The sequence below is a fragment of the Homarus americanus genome, unplaced genomic scaffold, assembly GCF_018991925.1.
Source record: "Homarus americanus isolate GMGI-L3 unplaced genomic scaffold, GMGI_Hamer_2.0 scaffold25467, whole genome shotgun sequence".
Classification (NCBI taxonomy): Eukaryota; Metazoa; Arthropoda; class Malacostraca; order Decapoda; family Nephropidae; genus Homarus; species Homarus americanus.
In genome coordinates, this window is record NW_024732867.1 from 4,164,539 (window position 1) to 4,190,847 (window position 26,309).

A 26,309-nucleotide genomic window follows, 5' to 3' on the forward strand; every position below is an offset into this window, starting at 1 on the left:
CAAAATTAACCCCTTCTGCTCAAATGGTGGTCTTTCTATTTTCAAAACGGAGAGACTTGTACATTTTTAACTTTTGTTTCAACCACCACCTAACTAATGTACTGACAACAGTGATGTTATTAAAATTAAACCCATAACAGATGAATATCCAAAGAACACCATTTGTTTATACAGTACAAACAGAAAAGTTTAATGCAGATAAGCTATACTAACCACACAATAAGCAAATACTCCAACCTTACCTGTCCATCATCAGGATGGAGTGAATTATATACTGTACTGTACATTATTTACTTCCACTGTCATACTTCAAAATTAAGAAGTTAGACCAAACGACTACTATCTACAACCTAACAAACACAATCTTGAGTTATACCTAAAAAAAAATAGCATTGTCACAAATTACAAAATTTAAATAGCTAATCATTAAATCCAGATTGCCTAATGTGAACTGCAAACATATTAGCTGCACAGGATAAAGTTAGTTAGTCATATGTACACATGGTCTTTCAAATGTTGCATGGATACAGTACTGTACATCTACCAAAATTATCTAAAGCAAAATGTTAGTGTGCACTTCAGTTCAAATTTTCAGGAGAATGATGATTTAGTACTGATGACTCACATTACTAGGTCATGAAAGTATATTTTCCCGGTGGAATTAGCTCCAAAAGGAAAAATGTGTTTTACCTTATAAAGAGCAAGTACTGTAATAAAGATTTGGTAATTATATCATGCTGCCAAATACAAACACTTTAATGCTGACATATACAACCCTTCAATGTCACTGATGACACAGAAGTACCGATCATTATGATTTTTTCTGCGTTAATCTATTCCTACAAAATTAACCATTGAGCTACTGGAAACTATCATGGGAAGTTTCGTACAGTACAGCAGTTTTTAATTCTATTTTCATCGTAGTTTTCATCTTTACTTTATCTACCTCACTTCTTTATCTACCACTGGTTTACCTTCTGCTGTATATATACTACCACATAGGTGTTAGTGTACAGTACCTGTTCTTCTATTTTTGAATGAAGTCTTTTGCTTATTTATCCTCTTTATTACTGCAACATCTACAAGAGCTGATATGCATATTTTATCATACACTGTACTCTGAAGTGATAGCCATGAAGTAGGAAAGACATGCTAACCCTGAATATATATTCCGGTCATCAAACAAGATCATTCTGCTGGCCTATTTCAGTTATTACATCACCATAACCCCAACAGAACTGCTGTATACTGTAATGTGTTTTAATTAGAACATTGTCCCCATCAGCTGGCTTTAAAAACCCAATTGATTCTCAAATATTCAGTTAAATATAAGCCAATGTTGTGGGATGAGCCATAAATGTAAAACTGTAGCTAAAGTCCATCTCCTCCTCAGCAGTCTTCCATAAAGATCAATATGCACATCATTCAATCTAAAGTCTCTCTGTTCCTTCTTAATAACTGAAAAGGCTTCTTCTAAATCCAATGTACTTTAATGAAATAAATTACCTCTGAAAATAATGGTTCTGAATGCATTAAAACAAAACTGTCAACCCATATGGTGTAGCATCTACAGTAAATCATGCTGGCAGTGAGGCTCTTATGGCCATAAAATCAATAATTTCCATTCTTTTGTGCAATAACTTACCAAGAATTACTGTTGGAAACTATAGAGTAAGAGTGAGTCTTTCCTTGCAACTGTTATAACCAATGTCTGAAAGTCAACTACAGGCAGTCCTCGACTTACGAACACCTGCACTTACAAACAGGATCCCAATATAATCATCACAAAAATCTGTCACTGAAACTCCTTTTTTATATTAATTTCATTATTCTATATTGTTTGACATTACTTTCATTACAGTTGTTATGTATGGGATATTAGTATTGTTTTGTATGGGCAAGGTTGTAACTAAAATCCCATTTTTTACACAACCTTATATTCATTTTTTACATGACTTTAGATTGTTTAACATAACTTTATTTACATTATTTGTTATGTATGGGATACTATTGTTGTTTTGTCTGGGAAGGATTGTGCTTTAACCTAACATCAACTATGGAATTAACACTGTTCTGACTTACAAACAGATCGCCTTACGAACAAGGTCCAGGAACGTAACTGGTTCATAACTCGGGAACTGCCTGTATACTGTCATCCTGTTGCAAACACTGGCAGCTAATGAACAGCCTTAACCCAAGCACTGATTGGATGATATGACTTGACAAGATATTTTTTAACTTTCTATATACGTACAGTACTGTAGTACTGTACAGTACAGGGTGGTCATATGTATACATAACATGTACAGTGTACAGCATAGCAGTTAGCATTATATTTAATTTTAAATTTTATGCTGTTGTAAGACAATTTTCTTAAAAGAATCCCTCACTTAACACTTCTAAACCTCTTAAGTACTGTACCAGTACAATTACAAGAATCTTTAAAATGGATAACTTAATCACTGTACAATATTAATGTGGAGAGCTGTATCACATAACTTATACAGTACTGTATTTACTCTCCACTTCCTACATCACTGATCCAACCAGTAATGTACTTCAAAAACAGTTACTAATCAGCTACAAGTGTTTCAATCAGGAATCAGTATTACAAACATCTTTCATAACAAAACAATAGTGTATCATATGACTCACTACTGTACAGCTCAACCACCAAAATTGGTTAATCTGGCTTTGTGGTCAATTAAATTTTCTTTAGTAAACCTAACAACCAAAAACTTACAGTATGAACGGCAATTTAAAGTTCTAATTCTGCCAGATATTAACCACTCACAGATGTTTCACTATAACTGTACAGAAAATAAAATTAAACTTCAAAACCTAAACCATGTAATGAATTGATAAAGGTAAAGAAGTGCTAAACTTAAAAGCACATTTGAAAAATAAATAGAAGTTTAAAGTTAAGCATTCCATTAAATTGAAGATTATTGGTTAGAGTAAAGAACTTAAAATTTACACTTCTAATTCCATATGGTGTACAGTACTGTAGCAGTAAAAATATCAATATTAAGTGAATGCTCACTTCATTTTCTTTGTATATAATAATGGAATTCTCTCTCCCGATGTATATAATATATTAATTTACCCTCAAAATAAAACTATATTGAGATCACAGTATTACAGTACCTGTTCACAACATCCCTGTGCATTTCATTGTACTTGTCAGGATCCTCTGGGGTACCAATAAGTGGGTTGAGGTCACGAAGCCGCACTCCGGCAATGTTTACACCTGACCATACTGGCACTGGAAAATAATGAGTCAGTCATAAAACAAACACCAACAGATTTTTCTGATGGCACTTAGGAGCTTCTTCAAATAAATTCCTCTTTATACTGTACAGAACTTCGAGAAGGTATATGCTAGTGATGTAATGCTCCTAAAATCATGAACCCCAAGGGATCATCCCAGATGAATCAATTATCAAGGTTGTGATCCTGGAAGCTACACTTTTTGATCAATTCAATAATATTGCTTGCTGATGAAAGTGTTCTTCAAACCTGAAAATTAATTGTCAATTCTAGTTTTTATTCCATTTAAAATTATGTTTAAAATAAACTTTGAATGTATGGCTTATTAAAAGTTAACTGTTCCAATCTGGCTGCACTCAGAGGTTTTCAGGGGTTTAGTTTTCAGTCCTTCCCAAAAAAGCTGCTGACCAATTATGCACTCCATGACCATCCTGTGGAAGGTAGTACAGTACTAAAGCTAAAAGTATTGGTACACAAAAGGTTGAGGAGCCTGTGATAAATAATTACACAATAGTTACAGTGTAGAAGATATCTACAGTGGGCAAAATATGGGTAATTTCACAAGATTCTAGAAAAGACACGACTGACAATTAATCGCTTCTTTAATTCTTTTTACCACTTTTCCTCTTACTAGCCAGTCATTACTACCAATTATTATTGCTGCGAATGAATTTTTACAAGCCGGGAGCAGTGAGGTGTCTCACGCCGGCTTGGCGCCAGCTGGGCGGTTGCGAAAACACTTTACTTTGGATGACACGTTTTGAAATCCCTGCCGACCCAGTGTACACATCAGTATTCGGGTAATTATAGAAGTGAACGGTTGGCATTGGCTTCACTCTGCTCATATTTTCCTTCAGTTGTTTGTGAGCAAACACTGGAGTTTTTGTGACATTGAAGAAAACGATAATAAACTAATGATACGAATAATAAAATTTTTGAATTGTTTGACAATTAGAATATAATGTCATGTGGAATGTGGCCGAGTGATTATTTATTGGTAAAAGGATTTGTAAGCTGCATTACTGTTTACTACTCTGTTTTGACTTTGTATTAGTATTTGCATTGTATCTACCCTTATCAGCTTGTCCAGAATGTCAGCTCAACCAGCAAAGAAACAAAAATTTTCAAATGAAGGCAGCAGCAGCAGAGATTTTCAAGAATCATGGCGTGAAAGACTTGGCATGATCAAAAAGGGTGATAAAGCATTACGCATCTTATGTTCCGAAACAGTGGTGTGCAGGACTTCCTCCGTAAAGCGGCATTATGAAGCTGTTCATAAATGGCTTTGTGATAAAAGTGAGCGAGAACAAAAAGAACACATTTCTCGAGAAATCAGGAACAAAAAAATGCAGTCAAATGTTTTGATGAAATTTGTTTCAGGTAGTTCCAACTTAGTTGCTGCTGGTTTTGAGATTTCAAAGATTAATGCTCAACATGGAAAACGACTCAGTGATGGGGAGTATATTAAAGAATCATGGCTAAAATGTGCTTCATTCCTTTTTAATGGTTTTCCAGAAAAGGAAAAAATTATTCAGCGCATTAAGGATTTGCCAGTGAGTAGAAACACAGTAAAAGATAGAATATTAAAGATGGAAACAAACATAGTAGAATAGCTAACAAAAGATATTGGTTCATGTCAATTGCTTTCCATTTGTCTTGATGAGAGCACTGATGTTACATCATCAGCTAGGCTAGCCATTATTGCTCGATTTTGTAGGGGCGATGAAATATGTGAAGAACTGGTTTACTTTACCTGAACATACCACAGGGGCTGAAATATGTAAGGCAGTAGTAAACGAACTGTCTAATCGACAAATTGATCTTTCAAAAATAGTTTCCATGGCAACTGAGGGTGCACCCAGCATGATTAGTAGAGAAGCAGGTTTTGTAAATTTGTTTGAAAAATATGTTGGACATCCACTGGTAGCCTTTCATTGTATTGTACTCCAGGAGGCTTTGTGTGCAAAAGCTGGCCTTAAAGAACGTGAAGAAGTGATGAAAATTGAAACCAAGGTAGTCAATTATATTTCTGTGCATGCTTTGAAAAAAAGACAATTTCAGAATTTAATGAGCGAGGTGAATTCGGTGTACACAGGACTACTTACTATGTACAATACGTTCATTGGCTTAGTCGAGGTTCTGTCCTTTAACGATTTGTTGAGTGTTTTGATGAAAGTTGTCTGTTTTTGAAGAATGACAAATGTTCTTGTCAAAAATTATCTGACGTTGTGTGGATTTGTAGATTGATGTTTTTTTACAAATTTCTCCTCACATTTAAATGACTTGAACACCAAATTACAGGAATCTGGCAAAACACTTGATGTTATGTTTGATAACCTAAAAGCCTTTGAAATCAAACTGAAAATTTTTAAACGTGATGTCGACAATGGCACTTATAAATATTTCCCAAACCTAAAAAAACACATGACTGATCTTGAAATTCATAAGAAAACAGACATTCAGAGCCTTCAAATGCAATTTTCGAGCATCACTGATTCAACTACTGAACATTTTTCTTTAAGATTTACTTAGTTCAGGTCATTTGGAGAAACTGCAAAATTCATAAACTGTGCAGACATTGTAACATTAGACAAACTGAATTTGGATATGTTGCAGTGGATTGATTTGGATAATTTTGAGATGCAATTGATTGATTTACAAAACAGCTCAATTTGGAGGCAAAAATTTGTCAACTTAAGACCTGAACTAGAAAATATTGAAAGAGATCAGTTAGTGACTGGATCAGCACCGAAAATTGCAGTAAATGAGGTTCTGAAACTCTGGAATTCCATTCCTGAAACATTTGACTGTCTGAAAAATTTAGCAATGGCAGTTTTAACAGTACAGTATTTTCATCTACATATTCATGTGAGTCATTGTTTTCAGTGATGAACTTTGTCAAGTCTAATTATTGGAGTAGACTTACTGATGAAACTAGCACTGCATGCATAGCTCTCAAAACAAACAAATACAAACCTTATATAAAATATGTATCATTGTTGGTGCAGCAGCAAAAGTCTCACTCAGTAAAATATGCTTATTTTCCTTTCCTCGATTTTTTTTTTGTTTTATTATAAGAACCAAAGCTTATCATTTCACTGTCACATTTCATATATTGGTTATAAGGTTCAGTACTATTTATAAATAATGTTATTTTTCAATTGTCTTTTTAAAAAACATTGATATCAATAATTTTTTTAACAGGCTTTTTCTAAAATGCTTTCATTTATTTCAATCTCTCTCTGTTATACTTTCGTTAATAGTAAAAAAAATGAATACCTGTACACATAAATAAGCAACAGGACTCCTCCTTTCTTCTAAAATGAAGGTCCATTATTATTGTCGGGTAATTCATTAATTTTACCTCTTGTGAATTACTAGTTATAAATAACATGTAATTCCTAAAGCTGCCCCATTGAAAACAATTCAAAAAAGTTACTGGTTGCCTAAACAGACTTCTCTAAGAATGCTTTCAAGCATTTTGTTCTCTTTCTCTATAAAAATTTAGTAAAATACAGTCGGCCCTTCACATACGAGGGTTTAGCATTCACGGATTCGCAAATACGCGGATTGCCCTGCCAGAGGAATATTCTGTACATTGAAGTAATTGAAGTACATTCAAATTGCGCGCCATTCAACTCACGCGCGGCACCGAACACGGGACACCGCCCGCTCCCGCAACCTCACACACACACGCATAGCTCTCCCTCACTCAGTCAGTCTCGCTGTAACCACACTTGTGTTAACATCAGCATTGTAGTTGCAAAAATATTACATTTCCGTGAATGTATTATATCAAGCACAGTATGAATAGAATATCACTAATATAAGAGTATTTTAACCGAAAACTACTAAAAAAACGAGTAACATCTCTTGAACATCGGAAGGTTAGGTAAAGTCTCTTGTTTTCGTCATGTATTTTATCCTAATTTACATTGAAATACATCACGTTTCAGCAAAAGTACTATTTATTTCTGAGAATATGGAAATGTAATATTTTGCTGAAATGACGTACGTATTACAGTGGAAAGTGACGAAAGCAATGACTCGCTTTCTTTCGCTCAAAAGATGTTACCGTAATCGCTTTTCGAATGGTTTTCAGTTGTGGGATTATAAGGCTAATGATAGGATAGAATATTATTGTAATACAGTACGAGTACAACAGTTTTTTAACTGAAAACCATTCGAAAAGCGATTACGGTAAAATATTTTGAACAACGAAAGAAAGCGAAAGTCTTTCGTCATGATTTTATCCCACTTCCCACTATAATATGTACGTCATTCCAGCAAAAATATTACATTTCCATATTTATTTCCGAGAATATATTCATTCAGTCACAGTTAAGGTAAAATATACTTGTGATGTAATATTTTAATGAAAATCCAGTATTGTAGTTTTCTCTTGTTTCAAATTTAATTAACAAAGATTGATGTTTCAAATGTAATGAACAAAAATTTATGTCCAGTATCTATAAATTAACTTTAATAAATGAATACTTTGTTTTACATCGTCCTGTGCTACCATACCATGGATTTGGCTACTTTGGGCTCGCAAGAGATCTGCCCTGGCAACTGTACCGACACTCACAGCTGGTGGTGTGTTGGTGCATCGTTTCCATTGTTTACTGGTAGTTACTGGTAAATATTTTTCAACCTAACGAAACTATTACCCGTTTAGAGGTCGACCCCCAATTTTTGCCAAATAACTTTGTCTTAAAAACTCGAACTACACACAGGTATATACGGTAAATAAGGACATGGGGGGCCAGGGATTTTTTAGGGGGGAGGAGGGGGGGGGCAGAAATAGTACACGGATTTTTAACATTCACGGGTATCTCTGTTACCTAACCCCCGCGAATGTTAAGGGCCGACTGTACCAATATTATTATTATTATTATTATAATAATAATAATAATAATAATAATAATAATAATAATAATAATAATAATAATAATAATAATAATAATAATAATAATGATAATAATAATCTTCTGCTCAAAATTCCCACAGGCACGCAAGAGAATTTTTCAGAAAATTATCGCCGATTTGGGCACAAGCTCTCAAATAGGTTCGCCACCCCCACATTAGAAGATGTTCTGGTATACATTCAAGAGTTTGTACACGTCTACCCAGTAGGGCCAGTACTTGCCAACAGTCTACTGAATAACAGCACAGAATGACTGCACAACTGGGTAGTAAAGTAAGTAAGCAGACATAGCCATGAAACCACAGTCAGATAAAGAACAATTTTCAATGATGCAGGTATGATATACATGTGAAATGCTTATTATATATGTATGACTATATTTTGTGCTTTACACTAAATCTTATCAATGAACAACAATCAAAATAGTACCTGAAGAGTCTCCATGCTCGCCAATAATCCAGCCATGGCAAGAGGAGGGAGCAACATTCAGTTTCTGTGACAGATGGAAACGGAATCTTGATGAATCAAGATTGGTGCCAGATCCAATTACTCTATTCTTTGGCAATCCAGACAACTTCCATGCCACATAGGTCAGAATATCCACTGGAAGAGAAAAACTGTCCTAAATATGATGTAAGAAAGGCAATAAATGAAAAATATCTTCAGCTTGAAATTATTACCCAATGGTTAATACTGAATTTTCAGATTTTCTTAAAAAGAAAATATGCAACAAATGTTTGCCATAAACATGAGTATAGAAAGAAGTGTAGTTTCATATAAATTATTTTAATAAAGGAATCATTTGACATGTCTGGAATATCTGAGGTCTAACTTACCAGGATTGGAAACAATAAGAAGAATGCAGTTTGGAGAATGCTTGACAAGATTAGGAATGATGCCCTTGTAAATATCAACATTACGCTGCACAAGTGAGAGACGAGACTCTCCTTCCTTCTGACGGGCACCAGCTGTTACAATGCACAAACGGGAACCAGCACTCGCAGCATAATCTGTGCTGGCTTCAATTTTCACATTCCTGAGAAATAAAATGAATTAAATTATTCAATTTCAAGGATAAAGATGAGAAATAATAATTGCTCAATCCAATTGATAATTTTTTTGTAAATTTTCTCCAATCAACAAAAATAGTCTTCTTTTCAAATGCAGATATCTTCAATGACATATTCAGTCAAGTAGAAGTACCTAACATAATTATCTACTGTATATAACACAGGCACATTTAGAACTGAAAAAGTTTGCAGTGACAAACCTAAGGAAAGTTAGGCCATGCTGAAGGTCCATCATCTCGCCCCGCAACTTGTCAGGAACCACATCAACAAGAGCCAATTCTGAACAGATGTGCTGGGTCAAGAGAGAGAATGCACAAGCCATTCCCACCTGACCTACACCAACCACTGTCACCTTGCTACCAGATGTAGTCAAGGCTGGCTGAACCTCCTCCATTAACAATTGTGGAATGGATGCCATCTTGACTGCTGTTGCTGTGAAAAAAATAATTGTACTGTACTACTGTACATGTATAGTGGGTATTGTTTTCGCTTCTGTCATCTGGGTAATCTTAGGAATTTAACTATTGGAATCAGTAGTATACACAATTCTAAGACACTTTTCTTCAATAACGTTTCCCTCGCAAATGACTTAAATATGCTGGGGGGAGGGGCAGAGCCTCCAGTTAGGAGGTTAGGTCAGGTCATTTGTAAGGAAACGTCAATGAAGAAAAGTGTCTTAAAATTATCTACACTATCGATTGCAAAGATAAAATTTCTAAGATTCCCATGTTGTCCAAAAGTAAAACTTAACATGTACTGTACTATTAAGTCAATCTATAATACACTAATAGTTGTTATATCATTAAGTAATAATAATATGGTTAGCCAAAACAGCCAGAAGTTATCTATAACAGTGACCAAAAATTATTCATTTATGTCAACTTGGTCTGATCATAAAATTTCCTAAGTGAGTTGGACCATCAGGATTGGTATTCTGAGAGTTGGCTGACACCCTTAAAACTAAACTAAGCACAATGGTTTAGTTCTAGGCTGTAAAGTGCAAAAAATAAAAATAAAAAATACATATGCCCACAACAGATATCGCTCCATTGATGCATTTGAAGATCCTTCGGTATCACCATCCAGTGTGAGATGTGACACTCGATTTAATCTTAGAATGGATGGATATTACACAATTATCATAGATTTTATGGATATTTTTGTCAGCTTATGCCTTAAACATATGTTCTGAGAGTGCTGTATGCAGATAACTTCTCATTGGTACAGCACTACAGTATATACAGAACATGTACTGTATTGCTATACATGCAGGGTTGGCCAAAACATCGATCGCAATCTACCAGTACATCGCACATCGCAAAGCAATTTCTGGTAGATCACAGGATGGGTAGTACCTGTAGCAGCATAGCCAATCAACAGGGATCCTACAGGTACAATACACAGCACCACTGCCAAGCGCACAACCCGTTCGTTATTACAAAAAACAAAAACAAAAAAAAAAAATTGTTTTCTACCATTATCAGTAGCAACATTCATGACATGTTTTGTCTTTGCATCTAGCAGTCATTTAGCAAGGAAGGACACATTTAAATAATTTGGAGAATAATTAATCAATAATATCACAGAAAATGGTACCGCTAACATAATGAATCAGCCAAATTTCACCCGCTGGGAGCCTGCACACTGCTTGCTGATGCCATACAGTGCAAAGCATCACTTCAGTAAAATAAATTCTTCTCCATACCTTCTTAGATGTATGATTATACAGTATAGTCTGCATTTACGCAGTCAATTGAACCCATGGAGGTCCGCATAAAACGAGAAACGCGTAAACGAAATAACAGAACATATGGGATTAATTGAAATAGACTGGGCCAACCCCCAAACTACACTTTTTCCGACACAGTACGTACCTTGTAGTAAAAATAACATCTTAATTTTATGATGGTATGCACACACAATTAATATTTAAGTGAAATATCAATAATATTAGGCTTTTTAACACTTAGGTTAGTAGAAAAGATGGCTGGGCACATAGGGATGGGGGGTTGGTTCCGAGGCAGAGGGCAGATTATTGGCCCTCACCTGTATCACTTGTATCAATTGTATCACTGTCCACCACAGAGGCTTGCAGGGCCTCTTTGTCAAACCCCTCAAAGTCCATATCCTCACTATCACTGACTTGGGCCGGCTGTGGTGGGTGAAGAACTTGGTAATGTTTTGATGACTGGGCGACCTTGTGCGCACCCTGCTCGCGCCGCTTCCCGCATAAATGATGAAATTTACCGCGTAATTAAAACATTTCATTCTGGCAAGGCACCGCGTAAATGACCAAACGCGCAAACAAAACCCGCATAAATCCAGACTATACTGTACATTGAAAATTATATAAGCTCTTAGCAATACAGTATTGGTTACTCTCTTTCTCCATTAAGGCTCAAAATCTATCCATTATCTGCTGGAGGTTAGAAAAAAATGTGTTAGTACAGCTCCTCCCCAACTTACGACGGGGTTAGGGACCCAAAGCCAGGTCGTAAGTCGAAATGGTAGTTAGTCAAAAATGCTTAAATAATACATAGAAAATCTAAAATGGGTGTCTCTTTTTCTTCTCAGCACCACAAAACTCTCACTTTTAAGCTTGTCAGCCATTTTAAACTGAATTACAAACAAAAATTTAGTCTGTGTACTGACGTTGGGACTCGAAAATACGTAATTTGAAAAATTTTTGGTACGACTGAGGCAGGTCATAAGTGCAGGTGGTCGTAAGTCGAGTCGGTCGTAAATCGGGGAGGAGCTGTGCTGTACTGTACAGTAGATCACGTTTAGATAACCATGACAAACCTAGATCCAGTCACATGAAGGTTTGGCTACCCGTTACAGTATATCCATTCAAAATACAAACAACATAATTCCGTAGAAGGGGGACGTTTGCAGTACAATATTTACAGATTTAGAAAAAGCTGTGACAATAGATGGAAAACACTATGGGAAATACCAGACTAAAATAGTACTGTATAGGTAAAAGAAGGAGACTGAATCCAGGTCGAGGACCCTGTGATGTAGCTTAACTTTTCCTTGGTAAAATACTAGTGAAACTTATTCACTTTTTTCTTTTTAATTTTATCCTCTTTGCCACAGATTGGCTCGTTAGTCGCTTGGGCGACATGACGTTCATTTAAAATGTACAGTCAAAGTCCAAAAATCCGGATGCCAGAAATCCGGACCACCCGAGAATCCGGACTTTTCGAAAACTCAAACTGGTTTTTTTTTTTAGCTGGCTTTTGTGTGTATGTGCGCATGCGTAAACGCCACAGCTGCACAGCGACAACAAGCGACCACGCGGTCGCCACTTTAAAACGAGCAATCAAACTGTGACAACGTACTGTATGTAATTTTGAGTCCTACTCTTTCCATTCACAGAGTACAGGTAGTTCTGCTATAACGCGATAATTGTGTTCTTGTAAAATATCGTGTTATAGAAAATCGCGTAATAGAAATAACAGGGCTTATGGAGAAAATAGGGTTAGGTGCAGATTACTCGAAATCGAAAAAATTTTGTAGTTAGCCTAACACAAAGGATAGCACAGTCTAAATAAATGTTACATTCATATCTAATAATGAAATCATACAGTAAATGTAACACTTTACTTTGAAAAAATATGAATGTAACTTGATGGGGAAGAAGGGTGATTTTGAGGTTGATAACATCGAGCTTCTCTTCAAGTGTTATATCCTTTCTTTTACAATAATCACCGGGAATTCTATCATCAGAACGCTTTTTGGAGATATTCTTCTTTACCATATTCACAGTTAATACCACAAAATTGGAGAAATAGTAAGCAAAAATCGCGTTATAGCAAACAAGCATTCGCGTTATACAAATATTGTTCCGAATTCATAAATCGCGTTAGAGCAAATTCGCGTTATCAAAACACGCGTTATAGCAGAACTCACTGTACTGTACAATCCCATAATAATGACTCCTAAAGTAGATAAACTTCGTTGTGTGAAGAGATAGAAGAACACATTGAAATTGAGTGACAAACTTGAAATAATTAAGAAACTAGAACGTGGTGTGAGCAATACTGTTCTAATGGAAACATACGACATTGGAAAGTCTACAATTTATGATATAAAAAAGGCAAAGAATAAAATTCTAGAATTCACAGCTTTTTCTTTAAAACTGCTCGTTTTGATAAATGAAGCATGATATATTTGCTAATGAATAAACTATCAAAATGTACCTGTTCATCTCTTCTTTATTCCTCCTTAAATTTGAATTTTAAAAGTACTGCCTGAGAATCCGGAAAATCCGAAAATCCGGACCGACCCAATCCCCAAGCAGTCCGGATTTTTGGACTTCTACTGTACTGAGCAAACTCTATCAAAACATCGCCAATGCTGAAATAGCTATCTATTCAATTTTCAGCAGTCATTGAAAATATTTCATCTGCATTGATTTCATATGCATTACATACTGAAAGTACAGGTAAGTGATTTTAAAGTTTATCACAGCAAACTTAATTTCAATTCTTTACCATTTAAGTAGAGTACTGTTGCTATGCTATCTACGTTCATATCTTTAAGTTCTTCTTTTTTACTTTTTACCTTTATCCTCTTTGCCACTGATCGGCTCATTAGCCACTTGGGCTTTCGATCACATCTCTGTTCGGCATGGTTGGCAGTGCTGAACATGTACCGGATCCTGAATGTATCTGAACCTGCTGCAGTGTTGGTCATGTCTGGTCTTAAACTATTGTTTGCAATGACGAAATCACGAGATTTGGTTGGTGGCAACAAATGCAATACAGTAAGTCCTCGTTTAACGTTGCCCCCAATAACGTTGTTTCGTTATAACGTCGCTATTCCTTAGATACCCATGATTCGGATAACGTCCTGCCAATTCAGTACTGCATAACGTCGTCACGGACTACTTTGTACGGCGCATCACCCTCTCTCATCTTGCCGCGCTACACTCAAACCAGCGGAGCATGACGGCATCCGAGAGTCGCCAGTGTTTGTTAAGCTACCACAGCGTTCGTGCGTGTTTAAGTGTTTTTGCTCTTAATACTGTACTCAATCATTCGAAATTGCTTCCAAGTGCCCATCAAGTGCTACTGATGCTAGTGTTGTGAAGAAGCAATGTAAGATTATTAGCCTTGCTATGAAAATGGATCTTTTAAACTGGAAGGAGGAGCCACCCGCCAGGTCTCATTGACTCGCCACCCTCCTCCTCCTCTCCCGCCTTCCTCTTCCACTCCACCACCTCCGTCCATCAGTGAGTACAATACAAAATGATTTAGTTTATTTATATATATACTATTTTCTATAAAAATGCCATTGAATTTCTGTATATGTAATGTATTTTATGGAGAAAAGGGATGCTGGAGAACGTGACTCCCGTATTTTATCCATTTCTTATGGGGAAAACTGATTCCGTCAACGCTGTTTCCGTTAACGTCTCGGTTTTCAGGAATGGAACCACGACGTTAAGTGAAGACTTGCTGTAATAGCTTAGAATTTTCTACTAGTTTTCCGATTTTCAATTCACGATATCTCAGTTATGGGTAAAATGCCTTGTTGCGAAATAACTAAATAAATTTACTAGAGCACTGTACTCAAGTAACATTTTGGGGTATTTACTTTTTAAAAGTACAGTACAGTACGTACTCAAATTTCTTAGCACTTTTACTTTAAGTATGGCTTTCTAACACTTTTACTCCAATACAATTGAAAAAACAAAAATCGTTACACTTTCCATGCTCCAAACAAAGAGTTTTAATGTCGGTGGCAAACTAATAATATACAGTAATTTTTAATTAATTATTAACCAAAGTAAAAGAATTGTGTAGGTGGAGGGTATGGTATGGATAGTGCCGTGAAAGGTACAGTGTGGGTGTGGGGAGACACACAGTCACATACGAGGTGACGTCAGGTCAGGTCAGGTCAGGTGGCATTGACCATGACAGTGGACTTTCCCACCTTGATCACCCACCTCCCCTAGCCTACCCTCTTACCCCCCCCTCCCCCATTGAATCCCCTCTTTTCTCCCCCACCTTTCCTTCAGGGGCTTGGTCTTCCTGTTATGAGGTCAGTTGCTCTTTGCATAAACCTGTACCTAAAATGAATTTCAAAGAGGCTGTGATTCTAAAATGCTTTACATAATTCCATCTTAAATATAAAGCCTGTATCTATACATATGTGTGAGACTGAGTGTATTTAAAATCCTGCTTAAATAACTAAGTCCAGCACCCGCCAGATGTTACGTGGTGCAAAAAATTCAGCCACTCATCAATTAGAATTGAAAAGTGGTCACCACAGCCACACCCCAATTGGAGGGACAGTTCACGGTGAGTCTTAGACTCAAGTCACTATGGAGGCAACATTCATCCACAAACACCTCAATTGAAGGAGGTTGATAGCTACTTGGCATGCCCAGGGAATTGAATGGAGCTACTGAGGTCTTTTCCAACATTATGTGACTTATCTCCAAAGCTTAACACCCCAATACCCCCAATGATTGCATCTGCTGTGTGTGAGCATCTGTTTCGTCATGTTGAGCTTATTATTTATTACTTAATTGATTTATTGCACCCCAGGGGGCGACAAGCCTAGTTACAAGTCAGACACTAATACATTAGTACTGTACTTGTGTCTCACAGTACACGCTATGACGTGATATGGAGGCAATATTGATATGATTTAAGGACAAGGGGGCTTAGCACCCACCAAAGCGTGGGAATCATACAAGAATTAAATCTAAATTATTACGAATAAGTAGGTGATGACACAGTGTATAGTGTATAGTAACTCTCACCGTGGTAAGAGGTCCCTGACAGTGGGACAAACAGTCAAGGCAATACAGTAGTGTTGAAGGATGTTAGCATTAGGACAGTTACAGATTTTAAAGGAAGAGAAATGCAGGTCATCCCCCACTTCAGATAAATGCCAGAGAGGTCTGTATCCTAACCTAATGCAAGCAGAGACAACATTATGTCTGCGGACCATAACTCCATGTTGACGATACATGTGTGGATAGATTGTAGGAAGAAGAGCAGCTGAACGTATTCTCTTTCAGTAGGTCATGCTGGGCTTATATTTAGGCCTAAAAGATCCTGGTTGGACAGCCATACTTTTGAGAAGCAATTATTGATAAATCTTAATAAAAAGATTTGCAACTAAACTTGTTTAATGCTGTGTCTTTTATTTTTATCTTTACTTAACTAGTTTCTTATAATTTACTGTGGATTTATTTTATTATCTGAGACAATAACTTCGTTATTACTTTTTACTTTCAGTACTTGAGAATTTTATAAATGAGATACATTTTTTTACTTCTACTTGAGTATATTGATCTTTGAATACTTTTACTTCAATTTGAGTAACATTTTGCCACTAACATTACTTCTACTTCAGTAACAAAGTCTGGTAAATTTTACAACTCGTAAAATGTGAGAAAAGTGCTATAGAAGCAAATCATCTTGTTTTTATCTGAACTTACTTTCATCCTCTTCGCCACTGATCGGCTTGTTAGCCGCTTGGGCGAGCGGTCACGTCTCTCATTACTTTTCCTTTTCAATTATCTTCTTCACCAAAGGATCGGCTCGCTAGCCGCCCAGGCGATTGGTCACATCTCTGTCACGCACTGTTGGCAAATATTGGGCATACACCGGCTGCTGAATGTACCTGAACCCGCTACAGTGTTGGTCAAGTCTCGTCTTGAAAGAGCTCACACTCGGTGCCGTCACAACACTCTCTGGTAGATTGTTCCAAGAGTTTACAACCCTCACTCCGAAAAAGTTTGCCCTCGCAGTTTTCTGGACTTGCGGCTTCTTCAATCTTGAGCTGTGACCCCTTGTGGGGCGAGCGTCCGCCAGCTCCATGTAAGGATACTCAACTGAGTAGTGCCCCCTGAGATGCTTATACACCTCAACTAGGTCCCCCCTTGCCCGTCTATAGTATAAGCTAGGCAAGTTCAGGCGCTCCAATCTCTCAGGGTAGCTGAGGTGCCGAAGTGCAGGCACCAGTCTGGTGGCCCTCCTTTGAACATTTTCAACCAACTGACAGTCCCTCGCATATCTCGGGGACCAGATGGGGTGACAGTACTCCAGATGGGGAAGCACTTCAATCTTGAAGATCATTATGAGGGATGGACTGTCTAGATATCTGAACGACCTTCTTATAAGACCCAATAATTAATTTGCCTGATTTACCTTCTTCTCGCAATGGCCCGAGAACTTCAGCTCATTGTCAACATACACACCTAAGTCCTTCTCACACACAGTCTCAACTAGTGCAGTTTCTTCATCCCGTTGGGACAGATGATACGCCTCCTTACCGTTGGTACGCCCCAGGTGCATCCTCTTACACTTCGTGACATTGAATGTCAGCAGCCATTTCTTTGACCATTCCTGGATCCCACAGAGGTCCTTCTGCAGTTCTTCACAGTCCACTTGGTTCTTAATTTCCCGAAATAACTTGGCGTCATCGGCAAACATTTGTATGGAGGAGTGTACAACGTCAGGCATGTCATTTATGAAACAAACAAGCAACAGCGGGCCTAATACACTGCCCTGTGGTACCCCACTTGTGACAGGTACAGATGACGATTTCGTGCCATTAATCACCACACACTGCTTGCGGTCATGTAGAAAGTCTTCTATCCACGCTAGGACATTTCCCCGAATTCCGTACCCTTCCAGTTTGATTTTTAGTCTTTCGTGAGGTACCCTGTCGAAAGCCTTGGCAAAATCTAGGTAAATATTGTCGATATTACCACCCCGTTCCAGAATATGGGTCCAAATATCCAATACCTTGAGCAATTGTGTTAAGCAGGAGCGCTCACTGGTTTATAGTTGTTCGTGGAGCGACGATCTCCCTTCTTGAACATAAGACTCACATAAGCCACTTTCCATTCACTGGGGACCATTTGTTCATCCAGGCATTTACAAAACAGGATCTTCAGGGGCTCTGCACTTATTAAAGTAATTATTAACGCCTGACCCGCTGCCAATTTTTCATAGAAAAAGAATTTAAAAACGATGTAATTTCACTGTGGTTTATAATGGAGACTGTCGTATTTTGAGAAAATGTGTTAAAAAGTGGTTATTTCTAAATTAAACCTAACCTAACCTCAGTTGATAAGAAAACCAAGTAGCAAAATCGTTGTTAGAAGACCTCACCAACCTAAGCAAAGAAACCTAACCAACCTTACCTAACTTCCTAGCCGTGAGGCTCGACCCTCCAGACCCCTAGTGTATTAAATAGAAAGAACTTTCAATTGACTGAAAATGTCCAAAAGAGGGTCACCAGACTGGTGCTTTCTCTACGGAACCTAAGTTATCCAGAGAGATTAGAACACCTGCAACTGCCTAGCTTATACTACACCCAGGCGAGGGACAACCTAATCGAATGTACATACCTGGAGCTGGCAGACGTCCGCCCCACAAGGGGTCACAGCTCAAGGTTGAAGGAGCCACAAGTCCAGAAAACTGAGAAGGCGAACAACTTTTTCGGAGTGAGAATTGAGAACTCTTGGAACAATCTGCCAGAGTGTGTTTTGACAGTACAGAATGTGAGCTGCTTCAAGACCAGACTTGACCAGCACTGGAGCAGGTTCAGGTACATTCAGGAGCCAGTGCATGCCCAGTACTTGCCAACAGTGAGTAACAGCGACGTGACCGACCGCCCAAGTGGCTAACGAGCCGATTAGTGGCAAAGAGGATAAAAGCAAAGTATTGTAGTGAAAAATAAATAAATAAACAAAAATAAATAAAATTATTATCATATCAGAACTCGCTGATAAAAATATAGTAAGAACATAAACAAAACAAATAATGTGTCGGTGGGTTAGTCATTAATATTAGTCCTTAATAAATGAAACAAGAACCTTCCATTTCTCACCACTGCGAAGACTTTTTGGTGCTGCTATAGTATTTTGTCTACCGAGCTGGATTTGTGTCTACCAAGATATTAACCTAACCTAACCTTCCCTAGGTTAGGTTAAGATATATGAGATTAAGTTCGGTTAACTTGGATTAATAGACGCTACAGTGTAAATATTCCGGTAGACCAACTCCAGCTCAGTAGACCACATACTATAGTAGCACCAAAATATGTGCCAAAAGTGTCTAAGATGAAAATCAGCTTGTTTTTGTGTGAACTTATCATTAGCAACAAAAAAAGGCCCACCCACCCACACCATTTCAGTAACAGTAAGTTCACCCACAGCTGGTGTTAAGTTATGCTATGTCAGGTCAGGTCCTAACCGAACCTTCAAAAGTTGAAGACCCGACTACAATTTCAGCAGTTTATGACTCCCTTCAAGCCTCCAGAAGCTGTCAACACCTCCAGATGCTAAAGAAACTTCTCCACCACCTTCAGGATGCCATACCTACTGTAGTAGAATAATGTAAAAACATATATTTTATAAATTAAGTGCTTGTATATATATATTTGTATTCATATTTTATTTCATGTACAGTATATGCCGTTACCTTTTTCCAGTAAATTGATACTCCCACTGATACTTTTCCCTTGCAAATTTTTTTACCTTTTTTCCGTTAGCCCAAACGGCTAACGGCTCAATAAGCATTGAGCCGATCAGTGACAAAGAGGAATAAAAAAAAAAATAGCTTGTTGCTCTACGAGTATAGTGTTATTAAATATATGCATTTTTATATGAAGACAGAATTACATCACATATCAGTCTTCCATCAGAAATCTAAACAACTATTACGAGGACAGGAGTAAGCAAGCAAATGTTGTCTATTGGTAGTGTAATGGATACTCTCCCCTACAACTGCTGATTGGTTACTTGCCGTCCGCTTACCAGCCAATCAGCGGCGAGTTCCACAGGTCAGCCCTCGGTTCGAACTGCGCGCTGATTGGTCAGTTGCCGCCTTCATCTTGGCCAATCAGCAGCGTTTCTCATCTTTGCATTTTGACTCTTGATACGGCAGAATGATATAAATGACCCCCTGCCTCACCGTGAGGGTGTAACAATATCACGAGTTTCCCGCCACTTGAGAGTTCCCACCAATTTTAAGCCAATAGTATGAAGGCCTTAGGCCTGTCTTCGACCAATGAGGAAGCCTATGAGGCGTGACGTCATGAAAGTTTTGGCGTCCCTTGTGGGCTCACTTGGTTTGAATAGGGGAGTCTGTGTTGGAATTGTGTGTAGGGAGGTGTGGGACGTCTGTGGTGGCGACATGGCAGGTATTTTGGTGTATTCTATTTGGTAAATCCTTAAGTTCCCATTTGTTGTGAGATACGTGGTCCCCGTTTAACTAGCTAGGAGCATAGGTTTATTATTTTGAAGTGTAGCTGTTAAACCCTAAGTCAATACATACAGTAACCGTTAACAAGAGTCCTAATTCATGTGATGTGTTATAAATGTCTTGGTATTATGCAGTAATACGGTGAGTCCTATATATATAATAACTACCGGGTATCCTATATTTCCCCTCTGTGAAGTATTGAAATCTTAGTCCCCGTAACCAGCCTCCCGGCTGAGTCTCCCCTGGCTGGTGTGTGTGGGAGGGCCAACTGTAAGCCTATATCACCTCTTACGGGTGTAACGAAAGAGGAAGAAGAATAAGTATATAAATAAATAAGTAAAATCATTAAGAATTAAAAAGACAATGAAAGAGTAAGTTGGTATATTAAATATGTTACATTCAATATAGGGACACATATAATTTGTTACAAGGGCAGACAGCACCAAGCTCTTAAGCAAAGAAGACCTCCTCTAAAGAAGCTCCTCCACAGCGACTCCTCTACTACGCAGCAACTTCCCTGGCTGCTCTGTACATATAATATACAGTAGATAAAGAAAACGCCATTGTAAGTTTCCTTTCTCACCTCCATCCTGAGTGCGAGATCTCCCTTATTGTACGTGTGTATGTGGCCATAACAAAGAGAATTAACATGGACAAAGAGAAATTAGACAACTGGCCACATACACTAAGCTACAATTGGTGACCCACAGAGTGACGAACTCACACAAGAACGGATGAGAAACGGATCTCTCTTCCAGTCTTCAACCACAACATCGAGGACTGGATAAATCATGTGGAGGCAGCTCTCATCGGCTCAACAGCTAAAGACGAGCAAAAGTACGTCGCCCTGTTCTGTTCCTTGCCCACACAAGTAGCCACGCAAGTCCCAGAAGTCATCACCAACCCTCCAGCTGGCAACAAATTTGCAGCTCTACGAGATGCTCTGAAGAGGTGATACCAGTGGACTGGCGCCAGTCTCCTGCAAAGACCTATCACGTCTTCCCCTCGGAAACTCAACGCCTGCACATCTCGGGGACAAGATGGATAGACTGAACTCCCACCACACAGACAGGCTTCCTGACACTGTCCTGCACCAGCTTCACGCCCAGAAGCTCCCCGCAGAAGTTCGCCTCGCCCGGTCCGCATTGGACTACTCTACAACCCCGGCGACCTACGCAGCCACGGCAGACAGAGTATTCCATGAATACACTGTTGTGTGTCCTGCTGCCACGAACAACTCAGCAGCCACACCGTCACTTACCTCCGATCTTGTCAACCGGATCAACGCTCCTCAGACGAGCAACACCTCACAAGACATGAGGGACCTGTTACAGTCTCTACACCGCAGGATGGACACCCCCGAGCAGCTCTGCTCCTCCATGCCTGCTGCTGCTCCTGTCCCACTAACTGTGTCCTACATACCCCAACGTTTTTGTCCTGCCTTGGACACTGCCGCCACCTCCCAGCACAGTGCACCTACCCTCTGCTGGTACCATCAATGCTTCAGTGCTAACGCTAGACGTTGTGAGGCTCCCTGCAACTACTCGGGAAACGGCATCAACGGGGATTGGTAGACGCCACAACCTCCATCACTTAAGGTGTCTCACTGATGCACATCACCGACCGCATCTCCGGCAGGAAATTCCTCGTTGACACGGGGGCATCGGTCAGCATCATCCCTCCCTCACCGCGAGACACATCTAAGTAACCCTCATATGACCTGTTCGCCGCCAACGGTACCCCCATCGCCTCCTGCAGCGCACACATCCTCGTCTTAGACCTTGGTCTTCCCAAGAGTCTGCGCTGGTCCTTCGTGGTGGCAGACGTCTCTCAGCCCATCCTTGGCTTCGACTTCCTCACCTTCCACAACCTCTGCCTCATCCATGAGCCTAAGGCACACACGATCCGGGGTACACGTGCCGCAGTCGCCGTCACTATCAGCTGTCTCTCACCGACTAACAAGTTCTCCTCCCTGCTCAAGGAGTTCAAGGAACTTTTCTCACCCCGAGTCTCTCCACCACCACCTACGTTGGGAATCTTCCACTACATCAAGACTACAGGACCTTCAGTCTTCTCACACCCTCGCAGCCTTCACCCCGAGCTCCTGAACGCAGCCAAGGCGGAATTCAACAGACTCCTGCAAGACGGCATCATTCAACCTTCAAAGGGTACCTGGGCATCTACTCTTCACATTGTTCCAAAGCCATCAACCAACGACTGGAGTATATGTGGTGACTACAGAGCCCTGAATCTTGTCACCAAACCTGACAGGACTTCCACCACAAACTTCACGGCAAAACCATCTTCTCGAAGATCGACTTGGAGTGTGCTTTCCATCAGATTCCAGTGGCACCTGCAGATATCCAGAAGACTGCCCTCACTAACCACCCCGTTCGGTCTCTTCAAGTATGAAATGAGCTTTGGACTACGCAATGGAATGCAGCTCAGACCTTCCAGAGGTACATGGACCACATGCTTTGCGACCTCGACTTTGTCACTGTCTACATAGACGACATTCTCGTCGCATCTCCGACACCTGCCGAGCATCATCGCCACCTACAGCTCCTTCTCCAATGCCTGCAGAACAACATGAAAGTTCATCCCGCCAAGTGCATCTTCGAAACCTCCTCCATCGACTTCCTCGGTCACAGAGTCTCGTCGAGCGGCATCCATCCCCTACCACAGAAGGTAACTGCCATCAAGGAGTTCCCCAAACCTGAAACTGTGAAGAAGCTCAGAGAATTCCTGGGTTTAGTCAACTACTACCACCGCTTCATTGCCCAGGCTGCTAACATCCTTGCTCCTCTCCACGATCTTCTCAAGGGACTCCCCAAGACGCCTCACAAGCCTCTCAAATGGACTCAAGTGGCTTTTACAGCATTCACCACAGACGCTTCTTCTACTGCCGTGGGTGCCGTCTTACAACAGGAGATCAACAGAACTCTCATGCCCAACAAACCACGCCTGCATCAGTCAGCCCACAGTTGCCAATTGCAGCACCACCTTGTCCACAACAGTTCTATGTGGCCTCCTTTCATTCTCAGGTACCAACTGTTCCTGATGAGGATCATGCACCTAGCCCTGTGGACCCAGACATGCCACCCAGCGCCCCCAAGGACTGCGCACCCCCGTAGCAGCAGAGTGGTTCACACCCCCGCCCATTATGTCTCACATGTGGGATACAACCCTGCCGACAACAAGTTTCCTGCAGCGCTCGGAGGGGAGGGGGAGTATTGTAGTGGATACACTCCCCTACAAATGCTGATTGGTCACTCACTGTACGATTACCAGCCAACCAACGGCGAGTTCCACAAATCAGCCCCCGCGTTTGAACTGCGCGGTGATTGGTCAGTTGTCGCCTTCATCTTTGCCAATCAGCAGCATTTTTCATCTTTGCATTTCGACTCCTGATCCGGCAGAATGATATAAATACCCCCCTGCCTCGCCGTGAGGGCAGACAACACCAAGCTCTTAAGCAGAGAAGACCTCCTCTAAAGAACCTCCTCCACAGCAACAATCTGACTTTCTGCCTCATTTACACACAATTGCAGGGATTCAATTGTTTCTCTTACTATTGACAACACAACATATATACTGTATATCGTTTCTCTCTTGATTTATTTTTTCGTTTTTGGATTTATTTACGGTTATCATTATTTTTTTTAAATTAATTATTATTATTATTATTATTATTATTATTATTATTATTATTATTATTATTATTATTATTATTATTATTATTATTGCTATTTGGGCGGACAGTTTTGGTCTTATTTTGCTCAATAGTTGATGCTTAATGCAATGGAAATAGTCGCTCTTTTTTTTTTAGGAAATGCGAAACCAGTGTGTTTTTTCAACTTCCAAGTTGAGAATCACCAAGTCCAAAAACACGTTTTTTCTATGTTACTACGACCGTTTTCCATTAAAAAGCAACAAATCGTAACCTTACCAATCATACCCTAACCTAACTTAACTTAACCTTGAATAACCTTACCTAACCTAACCTAACCTTAGTCATGTGTTGTTATGCAGTGAAGTCACAGTGGCTGGTGCGGAGAATGATTCGCGAACTCAGAGGGGCTGGGAAGATACCATCTTACAGTCGATAACTTTCCCCGCTGACAACTCTTCAACTTGGAAGTTGAAATAGCACATTGCTTAGCGTTTCCAGAAAAAAGGGTAAAATTGCAGTTTCGGACAATATACCCTAGTAGCTAAGCAATTTGTTTTTCCGGTGTTTTTTGGTGTTTCAATCAAATTTGACCTCCATTTCCGTGGGAAATTACCTGTTTTTATACTTATACTGTAACTCCCTTCCCTCCAACAATCTTGGGGGACACGTGGGAATTCCGAATTTTCGGGTGGGGGTAGAGCCAAAACGAGTGATATGCGATATAAATAACCAAAGTTGGTTTGGATTTTCCGTTTTTGAAAAGTAAATAAGACAAAATTTGAGAGTCCAAGCCAATTTTGGCAAAGATTGGCTGGGATTTTTTTATTTTTAGGATGTAATGAATTCCCAGGGTAACGAAATCCGAGTGAAACCAAGTAAACTAAAGGTAAATTGGTACATTTTTACTTTACGACATGATTCCCTAGGAGTTGACCAATATGTTTTCCCAGTGTATTTTGGTGTTTTAAACGACTCTGACCTTCATTTTTGGCGGAAATTGCCCCCCCCCCCCCCAATAATGGGGGAGAGCCTGGGAAATCTGAGTTTTTGGGTGGGGGATGAAAACGTAAACGAGTCATCGTAAGCAGCTACCAAACAAGGAGGTACTGCAGCCTGGGAAGATATGGGAAGCATACTGTGTTGTCTAATGGTAGACCCTGCTGCCATATGGCATCACGAAAACTGTGACCAAGTCCCAGGTTGATGATCTGACTTTCTGCCTCATTTACACACAATTGCAGGGTCTCAATTGTTTCTCTTACTTGGACAACACAACATACATACTGTATATCGTTTCTCACTCTTGATTTATTATTATATTTTTTTTTTATTAATTTTCTATTAACTTTATTAATTGTTGTAATAATAATGGACATTATTATTATTATTATTATTATTATATTTTCGCCCCCAGGCCCTGATATGGGTCAGTGACCTGTGCCCGGGTGGGCTAATCCCCGTAAAAAAAATGAAAAAAATAATGAAAATAACAAACCCCAACCTAATCCCTAGCCGGGGGCTCCGCTCCCGGACCCCCGGTAGGCCTAGTTTAAACTAACCCAAATGTTTCAGTACTTAAACACTTTGGGGAGCGCCATGTCCAAAAGTACAATACCTGAGTTAGAAGTGGAAGGACCAGGGATACGTAAGAATTGGATAAAATTATCGTCTTTCTCGTAAAATTCAGCAATAAACTTAAAATAATAGTAGAAGCACAAACTACAACCAACCTCCACCAAGGCCGTTGTGAGACTGCTCAGTGAAATTACCCAGGCTGCTTCCTTTGAAAAAAAAATCAAATCGCGTGGTGCTATCAATACATCTTTGGTCACGACTGGATGACGTCAGTCTACTGCGCATGCGTGATGCGCCGATAAATCTCCTGGAACACTGAAAACTACATAAAATCAATTAAATTCAATTGTATTGCTATTATCCATTTCAGCCATGTACATGTGGGTTCAAAATGTTCAGAATAGAGAGATCTAAATGTTTCAGTAGTCAATAACTTTCAGGCGCGCTATGTCCTAAGTAAAATAATACCGGTAATTTTTAGCGTTTCCAGATTTTTTTTAATTGCATTAAGCATCAAAGACTGAGCAAAATGAGACCAAAATTGTCCGCCAAAC

The 26,309-nt window shown here is 39.3% G+C and overlaps 1 protein-coding gene across 5 annotated transcripts in view; it reads right to left on the reverse strand.

Annotated features, from left to right (window-relative positions):
• The window catches only part of LOC121869160 (L-lactate dehydrogenase-like), a 76,058-nt gene that overhangs the window by 32,101 nt on the left and 17,648 nt on the right, over positions 1-26,309 (reverse strand). For all 5 annotated transcript variants that reach the window (XM_042370351.1, XM_042370350.1, XM_042370349.1 and 2 more), the window contains exons 3-6: positions 9,468-9,699; positions 9,034-9,233; positions 8,627-8,800; positions 3,148-3,265 (exon numbers count right to left, since the gene is read on the reverse strand). In XM_042370351.1, coding sequence (XP_042226285.1) covers positions 3,148-3,265; positions 8,627-8,800; positions 9,034-9,233; positions 9,468-9,699 — 724 coding nt within the window. The remainder of the gene's footprint in view (positions 1-3,147; positions 3,266-8,626; positions 8,801-9,033; positions 9,234-9,467; positions 9,700-26,309) is intronic.